Source organism: Larimichthys crocea, chromosome XV (assembly GCF_000972845.2).
Source record: "Larimichthys crocea isolate SSNF chromosome XV, L_crocea_2.0, whole genome shotgun sequence".
NCBI lineage: Eukaryota > Metazoa > Chordata > Actinopteri > Sciaenidae > Larimichthys > Larimichthys crocea.
This window is the reverse complement of record NC_040025.1, coordinates 19,617,692-19,637,766: the sequence shown is the minus strand read 5'-3', so window position 1 is coordinate 19,637,766 and position 20,075 is coordinate 19,617,692. Positions and strand designations below refer to the sequence as shown.

Genomic DNA, 20,075 nt, shown 5'->3' with positions numbered 1-20,075 from the left:
TCTGCTTTGCATATGTCCAATTTTCTCATTTTTGCCTAACAAGGCAAAACCAGCTACAGCTACTTTTGTTGTGTTCATCAAAGTCTCCTTCTAAATGTATACATTTGTCTAATGTCCAGTGGGTGGATATTAATTATCCCTGCACATTGTAGTTTGTACCAAAATACTGCTTTTAGGCCGTTATTTTGACATCTGAGATGACAGGTAAAAATTCATTTTCTAGGCAAGATTTCTTTTGTTTTTTTGTTTGTGTTGAACGACGACAGCTATCCATGAAAAGTAATCTAGAAATTTTATGATAACCAATAAATAACAATATATTCATTTAGTATATTTTCAAGAGAGAAATGTGAAAAATGACAGACTTAAAGGAAGAAAATAAGCGTAAAATAAAGAGGCAAACAATAAAACATAAGCAACTACAAAACACTGAAACAATAGACAGCAGGTGAGTGAAAGGCCGTTTTAAAGAACGAAAGTCTACAGAGCGTTTCACCACTGGAGTCATCAATTCAAAGATTGATTCAAAGAAAGAAGACCTAAGTGACCTACTTGTGATATCAGGTTGGAGCAGATCAGGGATGTATGCTGGTCCCTGACAATGCAGAGCTCTATATGTGAGAATTGGACCTGGTCGACAGTGATCTGGACCAGTTCAGTTTATGATATAGCCGTGAGTTTGCTGACGTTTCTTAAAAATGTAACTACTTTGGATAACTTTACGACTTCCAGATGTAGAAAAACGGAAGAATGTTAAGGAGAAAGATCACATCAGAAAATTGTTTTATGTTGAAGGTAACAATAGAAAACAAATGTGCAGAGAGAGAGAGAGAGAGTTATGAAAGAGAAAGTATGAAATGCAACAATGATCCCCACGCAGCCAGAATCAAAGTGAGGCGTTGCATAAATTATTATTTCTTGTACCAGAAACATTTGAGCCAAACTGTTAATGTCTTGCCTTTTTCTCTTATATTTTATTACAATAACAATGTTATTGTTTCAAATAACACACACAGTTGCTTGTTTACTAGCGAGGTCTTTACCTTGCAGAGCCTCCTTGGCTCGGTCCAGCTCCTGCTCCTTTTGTGCCAGCTGCACTCGTAGCTCAGTGGCAGAGAGCACGTCGGCCGAGCAGCTTCCCTGGGTCTCCTCCAGGTCCTTGCTCAACATGTCCTTCATCTGGCGCAGCAGGTGCACCTCCTCCTGTAGCTGGGCCACCTCCTCGCGCAGCAGGACTACAACAAACAGAAAGGAAAGGAAGCTGTAGCAAGCTGAAACCAAACGACCCTTTCTATTTATTTTTTTAGTGAAAATTTGTGCGGTTTTGATTCCGGCACACAACCTTAACAATAAAGTCAAAATGTAATTTCTGTAGCTAGAGAAGGGTCAAATGCATACTGGGATCCAATCTCACAGAGGTGCGTTTGCTTTGAAAAGATACACGACGGCAGAAATAGTTATTCCTGAAATGCAAAATCAATTTAACATCACCATAGGAGGTCATGGTTCCATTTGTAATTGAGATAACTGTAGTGCCCAATTACTGTCTGTAATAAGCATCAGAGGGGTAGACTAGGTCCAGTATATGAATAGAGACAAGACATTGATATTATAATGAAATTTGTCTTTGTAGCTGTTCAACGTGCTCTGTGTTGGCAGAAATTATGAGAAAATCACTGAGGTGTATCCATTTATTATTCAGTGCTTTAAGTAGCACCACCCTGCCACTGTGACAAAGAAGCAAACAATAAAATGAAAACAGCAGCAGAAAGAAGTCGACTTTTCATGACAATCTGAGGCACTGAAAAGTTCAAAGAGTTCAAAGCTTCAGCAGCAGAGAGGACTTCACGCGCTTTTAAAACAAGCCACAACAGACAAATGTCACGCTTCAATTTCTCACATCAAACCTCAAAAGAGAAATATTTAATCTACAAATGTGTCTTTTTTGCACACTGAATGGGCTCGTCTAGGTGGAGCATATGGAGAGTAATTCATATAAGGATGAGTGGAGTCATTCTGCTCAATTTCATGGATCCTCAGGGCAAAGGGGGGGGGGCTGCTCAGCACAATCTCGCATAGCTCCACTATCAAGTGCCTCGTATAAATCACACTTCATACGCTCATATCCCAGCTCCAATATTACTGTCTGAAAAACTAAAATCAATCAGGGATGAATGGAAGTTCTGCGAATAGGAGAGTGAATAAGACAAACTACTGTGAAAGGAACAGAAAACTTAAAGACAGAATACAGATTGCAGTTCAGCCCTTCTTTAATAAAGCGTAGGATGGTTATTATAACATGTAGAGCTAGAAGTGCATTTTCAGCAATGTTTGCCAATTTATCCAAAACAGAGCATCAATGGAAATAATCCTCTCGTACAGTAAGTTCACCCACATTGTCCATTTAATACTGCATGGTGTCTTTCACTATAATTACACCACGCCATCAAAGAGATTCATTTAGAAAATGTTTATATTTCCACTGACCAATTTCTGGTCGATGATCCCCCATAAACCGAACAGCGATTGAGCCTTGTGTTGTAATGTTTCATTAATTCAGAGAGAAAACTAGTGTCGTATGCATATAACAATACAAATTTAGAATCTTGTAAGTCCATGCTACCTGATCAATTTCATCTGTATTGCCACTGAAAATGTGTCTGTCATTGTCACATTTTTACAGCTGTGATGACAGAAACGTGTTGCCAGTATATGTACAGTTTAAGACAGCATCTTTTTTCCTAAAGCTGAACCTCCTGTCAAAAAATTTGATGAGTCGCATTGGAAACAATTTCTACAAAGAAAGTTTGAAAGGTAACCAAAAATCACATTTTCTTGATATATTCATATCAAAAAATGAATCTCATTTTGTCTTTTGTGCAAGCAAAACCTCTAGCAGAGGGGAAAATTACTGGATTTTCCCACCAATTTTTCAATAAAGTAACCATTGGACTGTCATTCTCAGTGGGTGTTTCTGGTATTTTGTCCAGACAAAATACAAAGCTCCCAATGATCACAATACCACATACTAGAACCTAACGTATTGCCATAGCTTGAAGCAACACCTGAAGTGAACATGATAAGCTTCACAAAGACAGTATCTATTAAAGGGGTCGTGCATTGAATTCACGTTACAGTACTTGTGTTTGTGTTTTTCTGTCTTTTACTTGAATGTGTAACAGGTGTTGTTATTTGTTCTTCACTAATATGGAAATGACATATCATCATCTTTAGTGCCGTGCTTCTGCCATGACTAACAATTCACTCCTGACTCGTCTTACAGCAGACATGGTGTTATACTCCCATTTTCCCCTCCTGCACTCACAGCTGTTTTTGATATTACTCATGTTACTCACTGAAGGAAACTAGATAATTCAACACTGCAACAAACGGTTTCAACAAACTATTATGGAGGATATGTGGTCTGTGCAGCCTTTCTCTGATCACATCAGCTCACACCTTTCCTCCCCTGAAACTAAGAGAAAGTTCACTGCTTGTGCGATGTGCACCTGCTTCCAAGGGCTTTTGAGTCCTTAAATTTGAGTTCAATGACTAAATGTAAGTAGATGAGGAAAAGGGCCACCTGCTAAATAACAAAAATGAAATGTAAAAGAGGTTATTAGGAGAAGGGTCGAGAGAAAAACGTCGGAGAGTGGAGTGTCATTACACAGAGGTATACTTAATGGACCCGATAATAGAACCACATTTTACGGAGCAACTCAAGCAGCAACGGCCTTATTGGCAAACCAAAGAGCTGGTCCGTTCTGGAAACAACCGGCCGCAAGACACAGTTCACTGGTGTTTAAAAATACTATAATAGTCACATACTCGATTACTTATTCATTAAGTTTGCATGTATTGATCGTGCAAAGGCAGCAAAATAGGGAGCCATAAATAAAATACAAGGATATTGAAAATGTGGGTTTTATTTTTAATAGCCAATCCATAAATACTGGCTAATTATTATGGTTTATGGATGGTTTATGGATGACACTCACTCCCTTATAGAATTAAGTTGCTTCTCTGATAACTAGGGTCGTGTTTGCAGATGAAGTCACCAGTACAAATGTTTGAACGCAAAATATAGACACTGGGTTCGACTTGATTTGTTAATGTAAGCTCATTCACATCATTACTTCCCACATTAAGTATTACAAATAAGTTCACCACTGCAACAAAGAGAGGAAAACTGCACTTGTTACTCCACTTCCTGCTACTTCCTGTTTATAAATACCATGTCATCAAGTTAGACAGGGAACATGGTAAACTAGCTGCCTCGTGGTAGCTGTCTGTTTAATGGCCACAGTCCAAATTAAACTCTGAAGGTAGCATTTAGTTATTACGCAACATAGAGCGGCAACATCACATGATACAAGACTATCTGCAACTTTCACTTCCTTATTACTCTTTTAATTATCTCCGCCAAGCAGGTTATGTATTTCAGCACGATGTTTATGAAACTTGGTGGAAAGATGTAGCATGGGCCACGGAAGAAGCCATTATGTTTTGGAGCAGATCCGAATCACAGGGCAGATATTATTTTTCACTTTCATTAACCTTGTGACAAAGGTCATTTGTAATAGTGGTTGTGCTTGAAGATTAACTGAAGACCGGTCTTTGAGCAGAGATCTGCTCTCAGAGAGTGAACATTTTTTTTTTTTATATATCTTTGTAAATGAAATATAAAATGTACTTTTACATTACATTATATTAGTTTGGCAGACTCCTGTCCAAGGCAACTACCCAAAGGAGTCCTTAAATTATAAATGCAACCCTTACAAACAAACAACTAAGATGGAGTCCTACAGCGCTTGGAGTTTTTGAGACGTCAGTAAGTGCTAGACTGGGGTGATGATGTGTAATTAATAAAATGACATACATGGTAAACCAGGAAGCAACCTTGGAATTCATTGGCTGTCGGCTGATAATGATTTCACCTACTCACAGTCAATGTTTCTGGACTTCCGGTGTAGCCAGAAAACAGATAGCAGCCAGGCCAAGACTTCCACTGCAGTCTGATTAGCAACTTGATATATGAAAATGACGAGGAACACATTCCTGATCATCTTTATATAATATATGAATGCAGATAACGTTTTCAGCCACTTCTGCTCTCAACATGGACTGTTGCAATCACAGCCCGCTCAAACGTGACTGGTCAAGACTACTCGGACTAAAACCAGGATGCTTCCAGTGCCAAAATCTTGGTCAGCCACCTACATAAATATGATTTCAGTTTATAAAGATTATGCTTATGAATAGAGTATTACTTATACTACTTGAACATATTAGGGTGGCCATGTAAATTTAGGATGAATATGCTTTGTACAATACATAACTTCACCGAAAAGAGAAAAGACGCGTGCTCAGTCAAATCTCTGACTTCAAACTGTGCATACCGACAAATACCGTGATTCTCAAAGATTCATGAGGGAACCGATAAGAATAAAGCTATGGGAAATATGGAGAAGATTTACATTTTACATCTTCACACTTTGCTTCCTGATTTAAACGAAACACTCAGTGACAATGTGTCATAACACTGAATAAGACGGTCCAAATGGAAAATTCCTGCACTTTACCAGCGAGAGGACCCTCAGCATCTACAGCATGATAGGAAATTCGAGATTAACTGTCTTAAGTATGCCACAGTAGTTATTAGAGTATGTGAAGTGGAAACAGATATGTTATTGTCTTCTGCAGCTTTCTGCAGGCGAGCACAGTGCTGGAGCACTCTAGATAAGACAGTCAGAGGTGTAAGGGGGGGAGGGGAGTGAAGACAGCCACCTATTTTTCAATGTCCGCATCGTCTCTAGTTTGGCAAGAAGCATGCACTGTAGCGCTGCATTACAAATGACAGTCTGAGTGGGAGCTTCCTGATAAGTGCAATCTCTCCTGCTCCCACTCCCACCCTCCAGGACTGCAGGATATGCAGCTCATTCCCATGGGGTCACAGGGTCCTCTCTGCAACGGTTGCCATATTTGATGTCATGGAAAGTGTGAGTCTTATAATTTAGCATACAAAGGGCAAATAAACAAATACATTTTTGGTTTTTATATATGATACTGGGAACTTTTACAAACAGCATCCATAAAGTGGATTTCTTTGGCTTTAAGTCTATAAAACATCTCACATGTGGTGGAGAGAAGCCAGAAAACATCTGAAAACACACATGTATAAATGTTCATGTGTCTTTATTGATGGCGAGGTCTGGAAGAATGATGTACAATAACAACTTCATTGCAAAATCCCAGAGAAATGCATAAAATATGACAGATACAGAAACATAAATAACTGGCATTCATATTAAACATGTACCTTGAGAAATGTTTTGAGCAAATTGTAAAAAAAACTATGCAACCCTGAGAGGAAAACCACAAAAAAGTTCACCTCTGCGTTCATGAAATCACATCACCGCAGCAACCACAGTCAAATGTTTCACATTTCAACCAAGGCAAGGCCGCTGTTTTTAGCTTCACTCCTGCTCATCCGTCAACATGAACCTTCTGGCCTTAATTACTTATCTACCCAAATAGGAAAAAAAAGGAGAAAAGACATATACTGTATATATATATATATATATATAAATAAAGAGATGCTTTTGTCAGTGTGTAGGACTGTAAGCACACACGGTTTGACAACACAGGGTTGTGTTTTAGTTTGCTGTGGTGTGAGTCTGCAGCCATCTCAAACTTGATGTTTGCTGCGGAGGCAGTGGAGGTTTTGCTCCTCAATGAAAGCTACATACTCTCTGACATGCAGCACAGCATATAGCTAAAAGATTGAACTTAAAGGATATTCCCGCTCTTTCGGGTTTTATTTTTGTAGGTCTTTTTTTGTCGTTTTAGAATGATTATTGTTTTGTATTGTACTCACTGAAGTAAATGCTCAGATTTGGGATATTGTATATTGCTAAAACAAAGTCATAAAGTAGTCAAACAATCAGAAAAGCCAACAGTTGAACCAGATTATTTAAATGGTTTGACGCCCCAAATATGTCTGTAATAATCTCTGTGACAGGCTAGTAAGTCCAAGCTGAATCACGAAGTTGGTCTGTAACCTGTGATGAATGCTACACTATGGACGTAGAAAGAAACACTGGATACAGCGTTGGAGGTGGGCTCCATTGATTTTTATGGAAGCTGCTCAGTGGCGCATGAAGCCAAAAAAGAAGTTTGATTTCTGGGCGTAACATCACTCTGATCTTTGAGCGTATGCTTCTGCATTGTGAAGCCCACAGAACAAACGCACTGGAGACTTCATCCAGCCGAGTGTGGCCAAGCTGCTAACTTGAATGTGAACGAAAAGATTAAATCATGCAGCTTTTCTAGATGTTCCAAATTTTACTGAATTGTTATTGACTGTTATTGATGGATCAAGTTCATTTCACAGATGTTGTGTTGTTAAAAAAAAAATGTATCCACTGTTTGACAGCCTCTTCTTTCACAGTGTTAGCTTATGGTAAAAGGTCTTTTTGGACCACTGTGCATCCCGTGATGGAACATGGTTCAGTCACAATGTCAAACTGGCTTTACAGCCTGGTGCCCTTCTGGGGGTCTTGGTTTAAAATGTGCATTAACCATTTTTTTGGCCACTTATGAGATATGAAAATAAACTGTGAACAAATCACTATCTTTTTAAGTTGATATGGCTAACTTGATGTAAACAGTTGCCTATTTACGAATTTATGGAGCAACAACATCATCATTCACATGTTTCTGGGCACTTGATGAATGAAAGTCCAATATGCACTTTAGCTCTGTTTTAGGTTTCTATCATTTCCTAAGGGAAATATGGCTCTCTACCTGCTAAATACTCCACTATGTTGAGTTTCCTGATGCAACTGAGGCATGCAACTGTGAGAATGAATGAGACAAAACAGTGCACTTGAAAATGGCACAACAAAAATATATCTGCTCGTCGTTGAAGTTCACTGTTGACTTGTAAGCAAATGTGAAAAACAGTTTTCCAACACATTTAGAGCTTTGCTAGTCAAAGCATTAGCTTGATGTTTACACTTTATGTTTCAAACATAAAATTGTGAACGGGGTGCTTCTTTAAAGAGTAAAGGCTTAATGTGTTTCTCCGACTGAAGAATTATGCAACTTTGAAGTACCACAGGGACTAAACTGAGGCTAATGATGACTGTCTCTGACTCGATCTGTGAAGAAATGTGTGCATTCATTGACCCCCCTTCTATCTCTGTCTCCACTCCATTCCAATTCCCTAAACGGGCTCGCCTCGAGTTATTATGATTCATCGAAACAGTAAATAAAATCTCCATCCTCGGCCACTGATGTAAATGACTGCTTAAATGTGTGCATTTGCATAATAGCGCCCATGCATCATCTGACATGCAATTGGTACCAGTGAATTATGAATCTGATCAGTGTCATTTCCTATTTGTATGATTTAAGCAAAATGGCTGAAACTATCCTCCTAAATAATCTTTCAGCCTTTGTGGAACAGCTTTGGTGTGGAAGAAGCCAGTCATAAAAAATGTTAGAGAATATCATAACTTCTCTGGGGATAAAATCAGTCATCCTTTTTTTTTGTGGATTTCATGGAGCAAAAAAGAGCGATTCAACATTTGAGGAGGAAATAGACCTTTTTCAAAAATTACAATGGTTTCTTTTAACTGTGTGCAAATGCTTCTTTTTGGCCCTAAGATACCATTTGTCTTGAAATCTGCTGGTTTTCTGGTTCCATTATATTCAGTCGATCTCTTCTAGAGTAACATATTTCTCTGGAGTGTCCTTATTTTTTTGGCCTTTCCAAGCTTTATTTGATAGAGACAGCTGAAGAGTGACAGGAATGTGGGGAGAGAGAGATGGGGATTGACTGATGCTCGGATTCGAACCCTGGGCTTCCGCAGCAAAAACTGAGCCTTTGTACATGGGGTGGCTGCTCTACCAACTGAGCTAAACAACACCCCTGGGGTGTCCTTTTGAAGATTGTTTGTCTGGCCCCTCTCAATTTCTCCCACCTGCCTTTTTCCTATCTCTTCCAGTTCCTCCTCACCCCACATCTACAACAACAGCTGGACTCAGAGACCAGTGAGAGAGTCCAGTGGTCATAAGGCATCTGAAATTGGACTTGGCTGAAACGGGATTGGAGGTCGAAAATTGATAGAGAATGACAGTAAGTGTCTAGAGGGGGGAAATTTTTTAGATTGGTTTTTCCTCTTCAGAGTGAACGGGCGGGAAAAGACCGGGTAGGGTTCAATTTTTGCCTGTTACTGGAGACAAAATCAATTAACGGGCCTATTGTTCCCACCGAATTCTCATTCAGCCAGCTGGCAGAGCGAGGACATACAGCACAGGCCAGCAGTAAAGAGCTGACGATGGCTGCTACTGTGACAGGCAATCCTACTCCACCACACATACTATATAATGGGTGCACAAACTGTATGCAGTCTGGTTAACAATGTATAAATATGGAGCACACTAACTTCAGAAAATCCTGATGAGATGTTTCTTTTGCATAGTAACTTAGTGATTTAGACACATTATGTGAATTTACTGCTCTGATTACTGGTCAACGGACAAAGTCAACGCATCACGATGCAGAAACAGTACATAATTGACTTTATTGAAGAATGTCATATTTAATGACGGGACAAGGCTGTAAAGAAGTGCAGCACTAGCTAAGCTCCGAAATCATTTCGCTGGGTCTATGCACAGTAAAAGCTTATCCACAGTCTGAATGCAGAGTACAACAGGACAAAGGAACAACCCAAATCAGGAATGTGTTAAATAATAAAGGGAATAAAAGAGCAGTCAGGGTCAAGAATGCGAGCAGCAAGTGCTTTCATGACGGGAGGCTACAGCCCACATCCTCTTATTTGTTTTGGACTTGGCAACTCAGCCATGGCCCTGTTTGAATAATTACATTCAAACAGATGCTCTCTAAAACTCAGATCAGAGACACTGGGTGCTGGGTTAAAGGCTTAAACCCTCCACAGCATTCATTTGAATATACTTGAAATAAGAATAAATGATTGATTTTACAATGCTAATGTGATTCAGATTTCTTTAAGAAGCGAATGTTTGAGCCAGTGTACACTCAAAATCTGTACAATATTACCTATTTACATGTGCTTCTTTACATTGCATAAAAGAATTGCACTTCATAATTATAAAACCTGCAATGTTGTCCTTTTTAAAGACAATAATTAATAATTATTGATGATTCATTTGAATCTAATGTATCTGTGAAGGAATATTCTGTTTTCACTCCCTTCATCCAAAAGCTCCTCAGGTTCAGAAGGTATTTTGACTGACTATGCTTCTTGATGCCTTTTTGTGACACGGCAGGGAGCCACCGAGCCAGCGCCAGCTCTACCCCTAGAAAATCCATGAGAATCAGCAGTGTTATTCCTATATGCAAGAGAGCCCTCAGGCTAATGCACCCCCCCGACATGGCTTTGTTTTCCTGTAGTGATTAGATCCCGGAAAACATGATTTTATCCACAATCTGTAGTGTTGGAAATTGACACAGGGAGATGTTGTTATAGATGCCTTTATAGAAACGCAGTTACAACATTTAGTATGATGATTTATTCTATTTAAATATTCAGATAAGTAGGTGCACACTGCATGATGTGATACCTATTAATGTTTGCCATTAACTGACCTTTCCTTCCCAAGGTAATCTGTGTCCTCAGGACAAAAAAAAATCTGTTTTGCAAATGGTGTTACGCGTAAAAAACATTTCTACTCTGCACTCTTTAAAGTACCATACCAGTGAATTATAATAATTTACTGCCAATTGTGGAGTGTTACTGATTTCCATTCATTCTACATTGTACAACGAGGTAATGCAGTGCTGACATTTTTAAATCAATCTGCATTTGAACTGCATAACGATACCACCGCTGTTACTCTGACACAGATAAATGCAGACCTTTTGCTCAATGCTGTGATGAATTACACAACTCAAGAAAGTTTCAGGGGTCTGCTGATTGAGTTTCAGATTGTACAGAAATGAATGGAAACCAAATGAATGAAAAATAGAATACATTCAAAAATGGTCAGCATGAATTGGTACACAATGTAGATAAGGAACTAAAACATGCACAACACGCAGATACAGTCCCTTTAAGCTGTTTGCAAGTGTCAGCCTGATTTTTGAACAATTTAATAATATCCTGGTGTTAAACACTGTGAGAAAGGATCATCACAGGTACAAATAAGGTGTTAAAAATTGCCAGACAGGCAGCAGAGGTGAAACGCATCACAGGCAGATTCTCATGAAAACGAAAGAACATGCACAGTTCCACATCAGACTGTGCATGGTATTCAGGTTGCAGAAAAAAAATATAGAAACTCATAGAGCCTTTTATTTCAATGAGATGCTGGAGTCATTAATAAAAGTCAGAGAGTATGTATGTCACACACACATACACACACACACTCATCTTTATGGACCATTGATAGCAAATTCATCAGTGGATCATGACGGTAGTAACGCCTAAGCTCTGACTGATGAAGGCAGCCTGCAGTGTCTGCTCTGTCTGGGAGTGCTTTGCTCTGGATTACCTAGTCAATTCTCATGAGCAGAACAATCTCCTCGCGTTGCCTGAGGAGATGACAGGGTCATGCCTGATGAAAACGGGAAGGAGAAAAAAAAACAAAAAAACACACCTTTCCTCGGGGCACTCCATCATAGAAATCAGCCTCTAATAATACTCTGTATTAACAGAGACAGTGATGAAGAGAGATTGGTATTCAGGATAACACCATGCAGAGATGGATTGCTATTTATTGATGAGCCCACTGGTGTGAAGGCAAGCCTCAAGTCCCCATGGTCTTTAGCCTCATATAAACTCATGATTGCTTTGAAGTTGGATAATCATAAAAAGCAGAAAATGAAGATGTCACTGAAGCTTATAGGTGCTAGAAAATGTTCAGAAAAAAATTCCAACAGAGAAAATTCTTATTTTTGGAACCAACAAAGATTTTTTTTCTTGATTAATGAGCATCAATGAAACAGCTAACAGTCTCAACCCTGAAGATGTTTCACCTCGCATGACTTGATGCTTTCACGATACAAACTACAGAATTCGAGGCTGTCGCCGTTAATTCACATCAAAAGCATTTAAATGGCGATGTCACCCGCTGCATGACTCCCTTGCTTCAAGTCAGCCAGTGTCGATCAAGTAGTCCATGCTTTAACATCACAGAATCTGACATCCACATGCTGGCAAGCCTATTTCATGCTTCAGGTCCTTGGTGTAATAGGGCTGAATTTGTGAGAGAGTGCGGTTAGAACAGAGCACGACAGTGAGCAAAAAAACTGATCAAAGAGAAAGATAGGCAGTAATCTCAGCCGCATTCCACCACGATTGGCGTCCGTTAGGCTTAAAACTCTCTCGCATGTCTGTGGATAGCATCAGTCACACTCGCCAGAACTTGTATTGCTGTTCTCAGAATGACACAAAAATGCAAACAAAGTTGACTTGTATATAAAGTATAAGCAGGTACTATAAAGGAAAAAGAAACTATATAGATTTGCTTTTTTGTCTTCAAAAAGTCTAATTTGTTCTTTGGTGGACGGAGCTCGGAGATTTAGAACCCTCTTCATGTCTGATGGAGTTACATAAGCAGCCCTCTCACTAATTTTCACAGTCTGTGCTTGTGCCAAACTGACACTAAGCCGTCAAAACAGCATGTTTGTTTTAAAGGCTGTCTCCCATCTATGACGTGATAAACCACAAACAGTCAGATTACTGCTGCGCTGAGGCTGCAGATGGACAGATACGCTGGACAGCTTTTTTCAAACGTCTTTGTCATGGAGATTAGCAGCAGAGTTTCCATGAAACTGGAAGAGGTGCTGCTAGGGTCATGAGGGGCGGACGGTTGGATGGAAGATAAGATGGCTGGTAGATACAAGGATGGATGGATGGAGCCATGAAATACAACTGTGTGAGTCAGAGACTGCAATTGAGTCAAAATGGCAACCCTTATAGCAGTGATAATGAATGGTCTTGGATTGGATTGATTGAATGAAGGTGCAGGCTGGCAACTATCTACCTTGTGATCTTATTAGCTCTGTGCTATGTATAATACAAAATACTGGAGGATGGTACTCCAGTATTTTGTATTAATAGGCATTTAGGTGTAAAATAATGCTGCAAGAATACACACAGAGCCGATTCCAGGATATTGTTTTTGCAGGAATGTTGCTTATTTTGCAGGATAAATACTTAGGTGTACATTGCACTCTGAGTTGGTGTGCTAATGAATTGGATAGAAGCTACTGTTTATGGTTTTATTATGGACAGCTTATACCACACATGATGAGAATGTTAATTGGTTGCATCAGGCCAGGCAATAATTGCTGCCATGGTGATGCTTGATGAGCTGTGCTAGAATTACAATGTCCAAAGGAACATGTCATTCTTTCAGCCATAATATGAAATAGCATCCACGTGAATGCATGAGGAAATCAACATTCAGCTTGTTTTGTAACATCTATTTTCACTTGGTTTTCCGTCTGGTTCCGTTTTCATTGTTACACGTTAACACTGCGCTATTATGTTTACCAGATTTTCCCCGGGTGGTGCAGTTAAGTATGCTGCAAACAAACAACAGTTATTTTCAGAGAATAGTCTTGTTGTTCATGAGTGGGAGTCAAGCAGATAAAGCAACAATTCCTGATGCAATAGGAACAATAAACAAGTTCTATTTAGGAGAGGGACTGTTCAAGTTCTATTTAGGAGAGGGACTAAGTGTGAAAACTTAAATTCAGCTCATTATAAACAGATTACCTGAGACAGGTAGCCAAGAGGTGTTGGGATGTGTCCATGCATGTGTGATATAGCAGGTGCATGTTTGTGTGCATATACTGAGAAATGACCTTTGGTGCCTGAAGGCTAACAGTGCTGTTATTTATAGTCTGGGCCAAATGGAAGGGCAGACACAGTGTCACCATGGATATTTCATCAAACTGTGGACACAAACAAGCGTACCTGTATGAGGTGGCTGCTATCGCTCTGACGAAACCACATGCTTCTTCAAATCAACCAACATTGACAAAAATACATCTGTTGCCAAAAATAAAATGTTGCCACCTAGAAGCGTCCAGGCAAGATGACAATGATGATTTGGCAGACAAATTAGAGTATGGAGGTGCCAAAACAATCCCAGTTGCCTCTTGAGATACTCGATAAGATTCTGGGAGTGAAAAATAATGGTTGTGGAGTTGCATTTGTTCCCGGGCTTCAGAATGAGCAGGGCGTCTGCTGACAGCTTCAGTAAATAAAGCTGCAACACTGAGACGCCTGTCACTGCAAATGTGAGTTACCTTTTCAGTGACTTACAGAGAGCAAGTTCTGTCATCCATCCATGTATATTTGATGAGCAGAGGAGGAATGGACAGTGTCTGACAACAGCAGCCAACAGTGAGATGAATTTGATTTGTGATAGTGGCAGAGTAAGCAGCCAAATTAATCTGCGATTTTTCTTTAGAGTAAATGTGATTAGGCACAGAGGTGTTCAAACAGGGAGAGATGGATGGGACATAACAGAGGCTGCAATCAGTCCACCCTCAATGAAATACTAAATTATCTCATGCTCTCAGGGGGTAGTGGCAAATCTAACTTAGCATGGCTTATGAGCATCACAGTTGCTTTACCATTATCCTTGACTTGATTCTGACAGGCAGCTGATTATCTTTAACTCGTTCCAAATTATCTTCTGTGTCTGGCACAATGGGGAAGAAACCGGTTAGTACCCGTGGGAGCAGCTTGCTGCATTCACCTGCAGCACAGTCAGTAAAAAGAAGGCAATTACGCAGCTAGGACCAAACTCAGCTGCTCTCGCAATTATGCTGCCATACCGAGCCTGCCGGAAGCACATACAGGCACATGCAGGCACACGCCTGATATATATGCACAGATGGACATGTGTGTGCATTTGGATGGCATTACATTTGGTGAACGCCCACAGCCCAGACCCGAGTGAGTGTCAGGTCATTCAGAGATTAACAGGCGGCCCAGTGGAAACTAACAACAGCTTCTGTTTTAAAGCCTGGTTTATGGAAGGTGTTAGCCTTCTCCGACATCATGTCACTCCTTCTAAAAACCCTGCTTTCTTTCTGGCTGACAGCCGTGAGACATAAAGGAGCAACGTAATATAAAATGGTTTTGGGTGTCATTGCTTGACTGGCAGGTCCGTCAAAACCGAGGAACCAGGGGTTTGATGTGAATTCACACTTCAACATAAGAACACCAAAAACAGATCATTCCTGCTTGAAAACCATAAAAGGGAGACACTATCTACAGCAATTCTTGCAAGAAATAATAGCTGCATAAGTGACCTCAGCTGTAATCACATTACAGAAATGTGAGACGGAGAAACTGAGCACAACTGCAAATACAATACCACCCCTTGGATAGTAAGGGTTCGGTAAAAATGGCCATCTATAGCCTCCAGGTTTGTTTTACTTTGAAAATACTAATTGTGTCCAAACCACACCTCATGGTTAATTTTGAAGGAGTTATATGACATGCTTGAAAAGCATATAACTCCAGTTCTACGTCATTTCTGGGTTGCTGGCAGATGGAATTTCTACAAAACATAACAGGCAGAAAACACAGAGTTCATCTCTCCTGCTATGTGAACTTTTACCTCTGGGTTTTTGACTATTTGGTCAAGGTTGAAGGTCATGTGAACTACCAGTATATAGGGGAAAAAATGCAGGTGTTTGGAGGCATAACAGCAGAGAAGAAAAAGTGTAGTGTAGTAGTGTAGTTCTCAAAATCAATTTAGTGCTTTCCAGGTAAAATAGTCTGAAACCAGCATGGCTGAGACAGCAAGAATTCCTGTGTGAATGTAAAATGTGCATTCATGCTAAAAAAACAACCTACCAGCCAATAACCGCGGTCCACAGTGTTTACAATAGAAACAGAACACAATGCCTTCTTTACAGACCATAAAACACTGTTGTTTAGAGATAAGCTTCCCCAAACAAATCCCTAAGACAGAGATATAGTCATTGACAGGCAGCAAACCTCTTTGACAGTATATTCAGAGCAAATACTAGATTGCACTAGAATGACACCTCTGTGAAAGAAAGAACTCAGAAGTCAAGGGTTTTTAACGGAGTCTGACAAAGTTGAACTAAACTGATCCCCACATTAATGCTTTAGTTCAAAGCACAGATCTCTACCAGCCCATTCTCTGCAAGTCAATTTGAGTCCCAGCTCAAACTAACAAGACAACCGACTGCAGAATTAACAAAAAATTAATGGTGTAGTCCTTGCCCCCATGTTCAGACAATAAAAACTACTCTGAGGTCGGTGCAGGTTAAAGTCTCCCAACGGTTTTCCAACAAAACAGGTGACTGAGGGTGACTCACTATCAGATATGACACCTGCCCACATGTGAACATGTCGCTCCTCAAGCTTAAAAGCGATATCTCCACTCCTGGGATCTTTAGTGTAGTAAGACACTAACCTTTGAGTTTTCACTGCAAAACCTTTGAAAATGCAGGACTGAAACTTATATCATACTGTTGTGTAATAAGGCACAACAGAGAGGCAGCTGCACTTGTCGTTTCCACTCACTCACCACACTTTCCTTACTCACCGTCTGACTTCATCCCCTCCTCCGAGGGGAGTTTTCCAGAGGATTCCAGGATCTGTAAGGTGTGAGCTGGAGACTTTCAGGAACCAAAAACAAAAAACCCCTCCAAAAAAAATCCTCCTCTTTCTCAAGCAATCCTTACTCCAACCGCATCCATTTTTATTTTATTTTCCCAAACAAAAATCAGGCTCAGTTGACACCAGGAAATACATCCAGAAGCTGCCGCTGTGTCTTTCCTTCAGTGAGTGTACCTGTTCAAAGTGACTCCCACAGGTTCTATGATACAGTACATTCTGCCCCTCCCCCTCAACTCAAAGGTTTACTCTGTAAGGAGGAGGAGGAGTAGCTCAGTGAGGCTGTCACCAGGATTTTCCCACATTACTCAAACATACAAACACACACATGCACCGAAGAGGGGAGGAGCTCACCGCAGGTGTGGGTTAGCAGGCAGGTAAGCGTCAATGTGTGTGTAGTTTAACACCGGCAGGGAGCACAGCAACAGGTCTGCCAGCTGTTGACTTGCCTGAGGGTCTCAGTAACCTAATCCCTTTAAAGCCCCATTCAAATGATCAGTGCAGTGGGAAACACTTGCAAAAGAAAAACACTGTGTATTCTTGTTTTTGTCTGCACTCAAGATCAGTCAGTTAAAAAACTTTGGTCCCAGAAGCATCATAATAATGAGTGGATTTAGAACTAAAACCATGGGATACAGACGGGATGCTGTCATCACTTAGAGGATTAAAATTCAGCTCCCTTTTAAATTGCAATAAACGGGATAGGTTTACATTTCGTTGTCCTTCAAAGCCTTCAACATTTTAATTTAACTGCATCTTTTTCATTTCTCCGGTTGGCATGGAAAGTAAGCAAACAGAACTTTGCTATTAGTGATGATAGAGGCTGGCAGGTGAATGAAGGATTAATGAAGTGCAAGTGGTCAGACTGAAGAAGCCCTGGTTTTAGACAAAGGTGATAAGCCGAATGCATTAAAGAAGCTTTATTCATCTGTCTGCTTGGTCAGAAGTTAAAACCTCTAAAAATAAGCAGAATTATAAGTCAGACCATAAATATAATCCCCACAACTGAAGTCATAAGAAATGGCAAAGCAGAAACCCGAGTGATAAAAGTGAATATCTATATCTAGTTATTTCCTTTTCATCCTCGAAATAATTTAGAATAAAGCAGTGTTCTCTGCAGAGCCTTTGTGTGCCAACCTGAATATTATCAGTGTGTTGTTTTATTCAAAACAATTCATATTTTATCGGTCACATTCAAACAGAACAATAAAACAATTTATTCTTATTATTATTTATTTCTCTCTCTTTATTGATTTATTTATCTCAAACTTCCATTTGCAGATTCTGATATATTCACATTAATGTTTGGGCCACACAGCCGTGCTGCTGCAGACATAAAAATGAGTTCACACTAGTGCATTAACAGGATCCTTCACTGGCCTCCTGGTGGCCTTTCTCAAGCTCCATTAATTAACAAGGCCACTTCAGACTCAACCTTGTATAAATATTCTCTTAGAACCTGCTTCAACAACAATGTGGCAAAACAATGCAGGTTGTGAAATGTGAATTTAATTAAACTCTAAAATGTGTTTCAGTGTATCTATTAATTAATCAACAATAATTAACTACCAAGCATTGCTTAATTACAAGGCTCGCTGGAGCACTCAGAAAAGCATGTTCTAGGCTCAACAATGACAAATCACAAAACTGTGGACATGTGTACTCAGCAAATAACTTTAATCGATGGTGTTTTTATTGTTTCATATCAAGCTAATATTAGTATCAAAAGGCCATTTCGGACACAGAACAGCTATGCCAGAAACTTTACTGGCTTTTCTGCAGAGTGTGACATTTGATAATCATTCAGTGTATCATCTCTCTCTTTGTCTCAGAGACAATAAGCAGCTGTAAAAATAATCTCTTGTTGTCTATTGTGTCCATGCATAATGGACAGAGTGAAGGAAGTGAATACTGCCTACTCAAAGGGGTGTTTGTGGTCCACGGAGGCCCGCAGCTCGGCTGCCTCCTCCTCTACGCCCAACTGATACGCAGCAGATTAAAAGATGAAGTACAGGCACACAATGCTACTAGCTACATTTTTTTGTGAGGGCCAGATGACAGTGTGAGGGTTTGTGCTATGAACAAGTGTGTGCATGTGAGTATATGATGATTTCACTTCATGATAACAAAGGATACTAGCAGATAACAGGGAGAGAGCTGCTGAGCTACTTTGTACTACACAATTGGTCATTGATTTTTGTTGGACTTTATTTTCCTCTGTCACAAGGCCATTTCATAAAATGGTAACAGATGACTTTTAATGCCAGTGAAGAAGAAGGCTGGAGTAGTTATATTAGCTATAAAGAACATCATGTGCCTATGCCTACTACCCAAAAATGGCCTAAGATTGCATATCCAAGGATGAGCAATGATTCAGCAATTTCCCCCATTCTGGAGAGTGAAAAGAAACTCTGAAAGAGAATCTGAGAAAGAATATAATCGTATCATTTATCATTTGAAGCTGTGGGTTGTGAAATAATTTAAAGAATCGTGCTGGGAAAATTGTCTCCTGGAGTGCATGAGAAATGATTGCAGGGCAGCTCCCTAAATGCTAAATGTCTGAAGGAAGGCGATTTTATAAAAAAAAGGATGCTTTACCATCTAAAATGAGGTCATGCTAGCAGGATACTACAATTATTATCAGTCTGGGCTACCGAGCTTCCAACTGCACACGTGAAAAAGCTTGCATATTTAACAAATACAGAAACTTACAAGCAATTTACACGGACAACATTAACCAAAACCATCTTGCTTAGTTAATGGCAGACTACAACACATTAATTACACTGCTCTTGCACAAGACCTGTTGGGACATGAAGCTAGAGTGTAAGGTAACTAGGAAGTGGTCCAGCTGCAGCTCAGGCTGAGACACTTATGAAGATAAAGTGGTAATCAGCAGGCCTGTTAGGTTTCCTAATTAAAAGAATGTACTTGGCACGCTCTGGCTATTTACACTACATTAAGACAGCATCAAATCACACTACAGGGACTGATGCACAACAGGAAATGAGCTTTCTGTGACACGCATGGTTCATGTTCACCTTGTACAATGCAGCATCACACACAAGCACACACGTGTTCCTACATTTTGCGATGCCTGAAGGAGCTGAGAGCATTACTACTTAAATGAAAATCAATGGAAGGAGCCGGTCTCTCTCTGTCTCTCTCTCCCTCAATGCAGTCAGTTTACATGATACCTCAAAGGAGAGTAGCACCACCATGGCAGAAAGACGTTCATGTTTCATTGTTTATGTGGGAAAGAGATGAGAGTATAACAGAGACAATGAGGGAAAGATTAGAAATTAATTCGACGTGTGTGTTTGTGCATGTGCAGATGGTCAACTTTTTATCACTGCAGTTCTTTTCTGTGGCAGGGTGCTGTCCATCTTTTTAATGGCTGTCTTCAGCTCC

The 20,075-nt window shown here is 40.0% G+C and overlaps 1 protein-coding gene across 5 annotated transcripts in view; it reads right to left on the bottom strand.

Annotated features, from left to right (window-relative positions):
- The window catches only part of LOC104920222 (kazrin), a 158,614-nt gene that overhangs the window by 20,026 nt on the left and 118,513 nt on the right, over window positions 1-20,075 (bottom strand). For all 5 annotated transcript variants that reach the window (XR_003463788.1, XM_027288286.1, XM_027288285.1 and 2 more), the window contains exon 5: window positions 1,044-1,235. Coding sequence is in view for 4 of the 5 variants with exons in the window: in XM_027288286.1 (XP_027144087.1) it covers window positions 1,044-1,235 (192 nt within the window). In the remaining variant the exon portion in view is untranslated. The remainder of the gene's footprint in view (window positions 1-1,043; window positions 1,236-20,075) is intronic.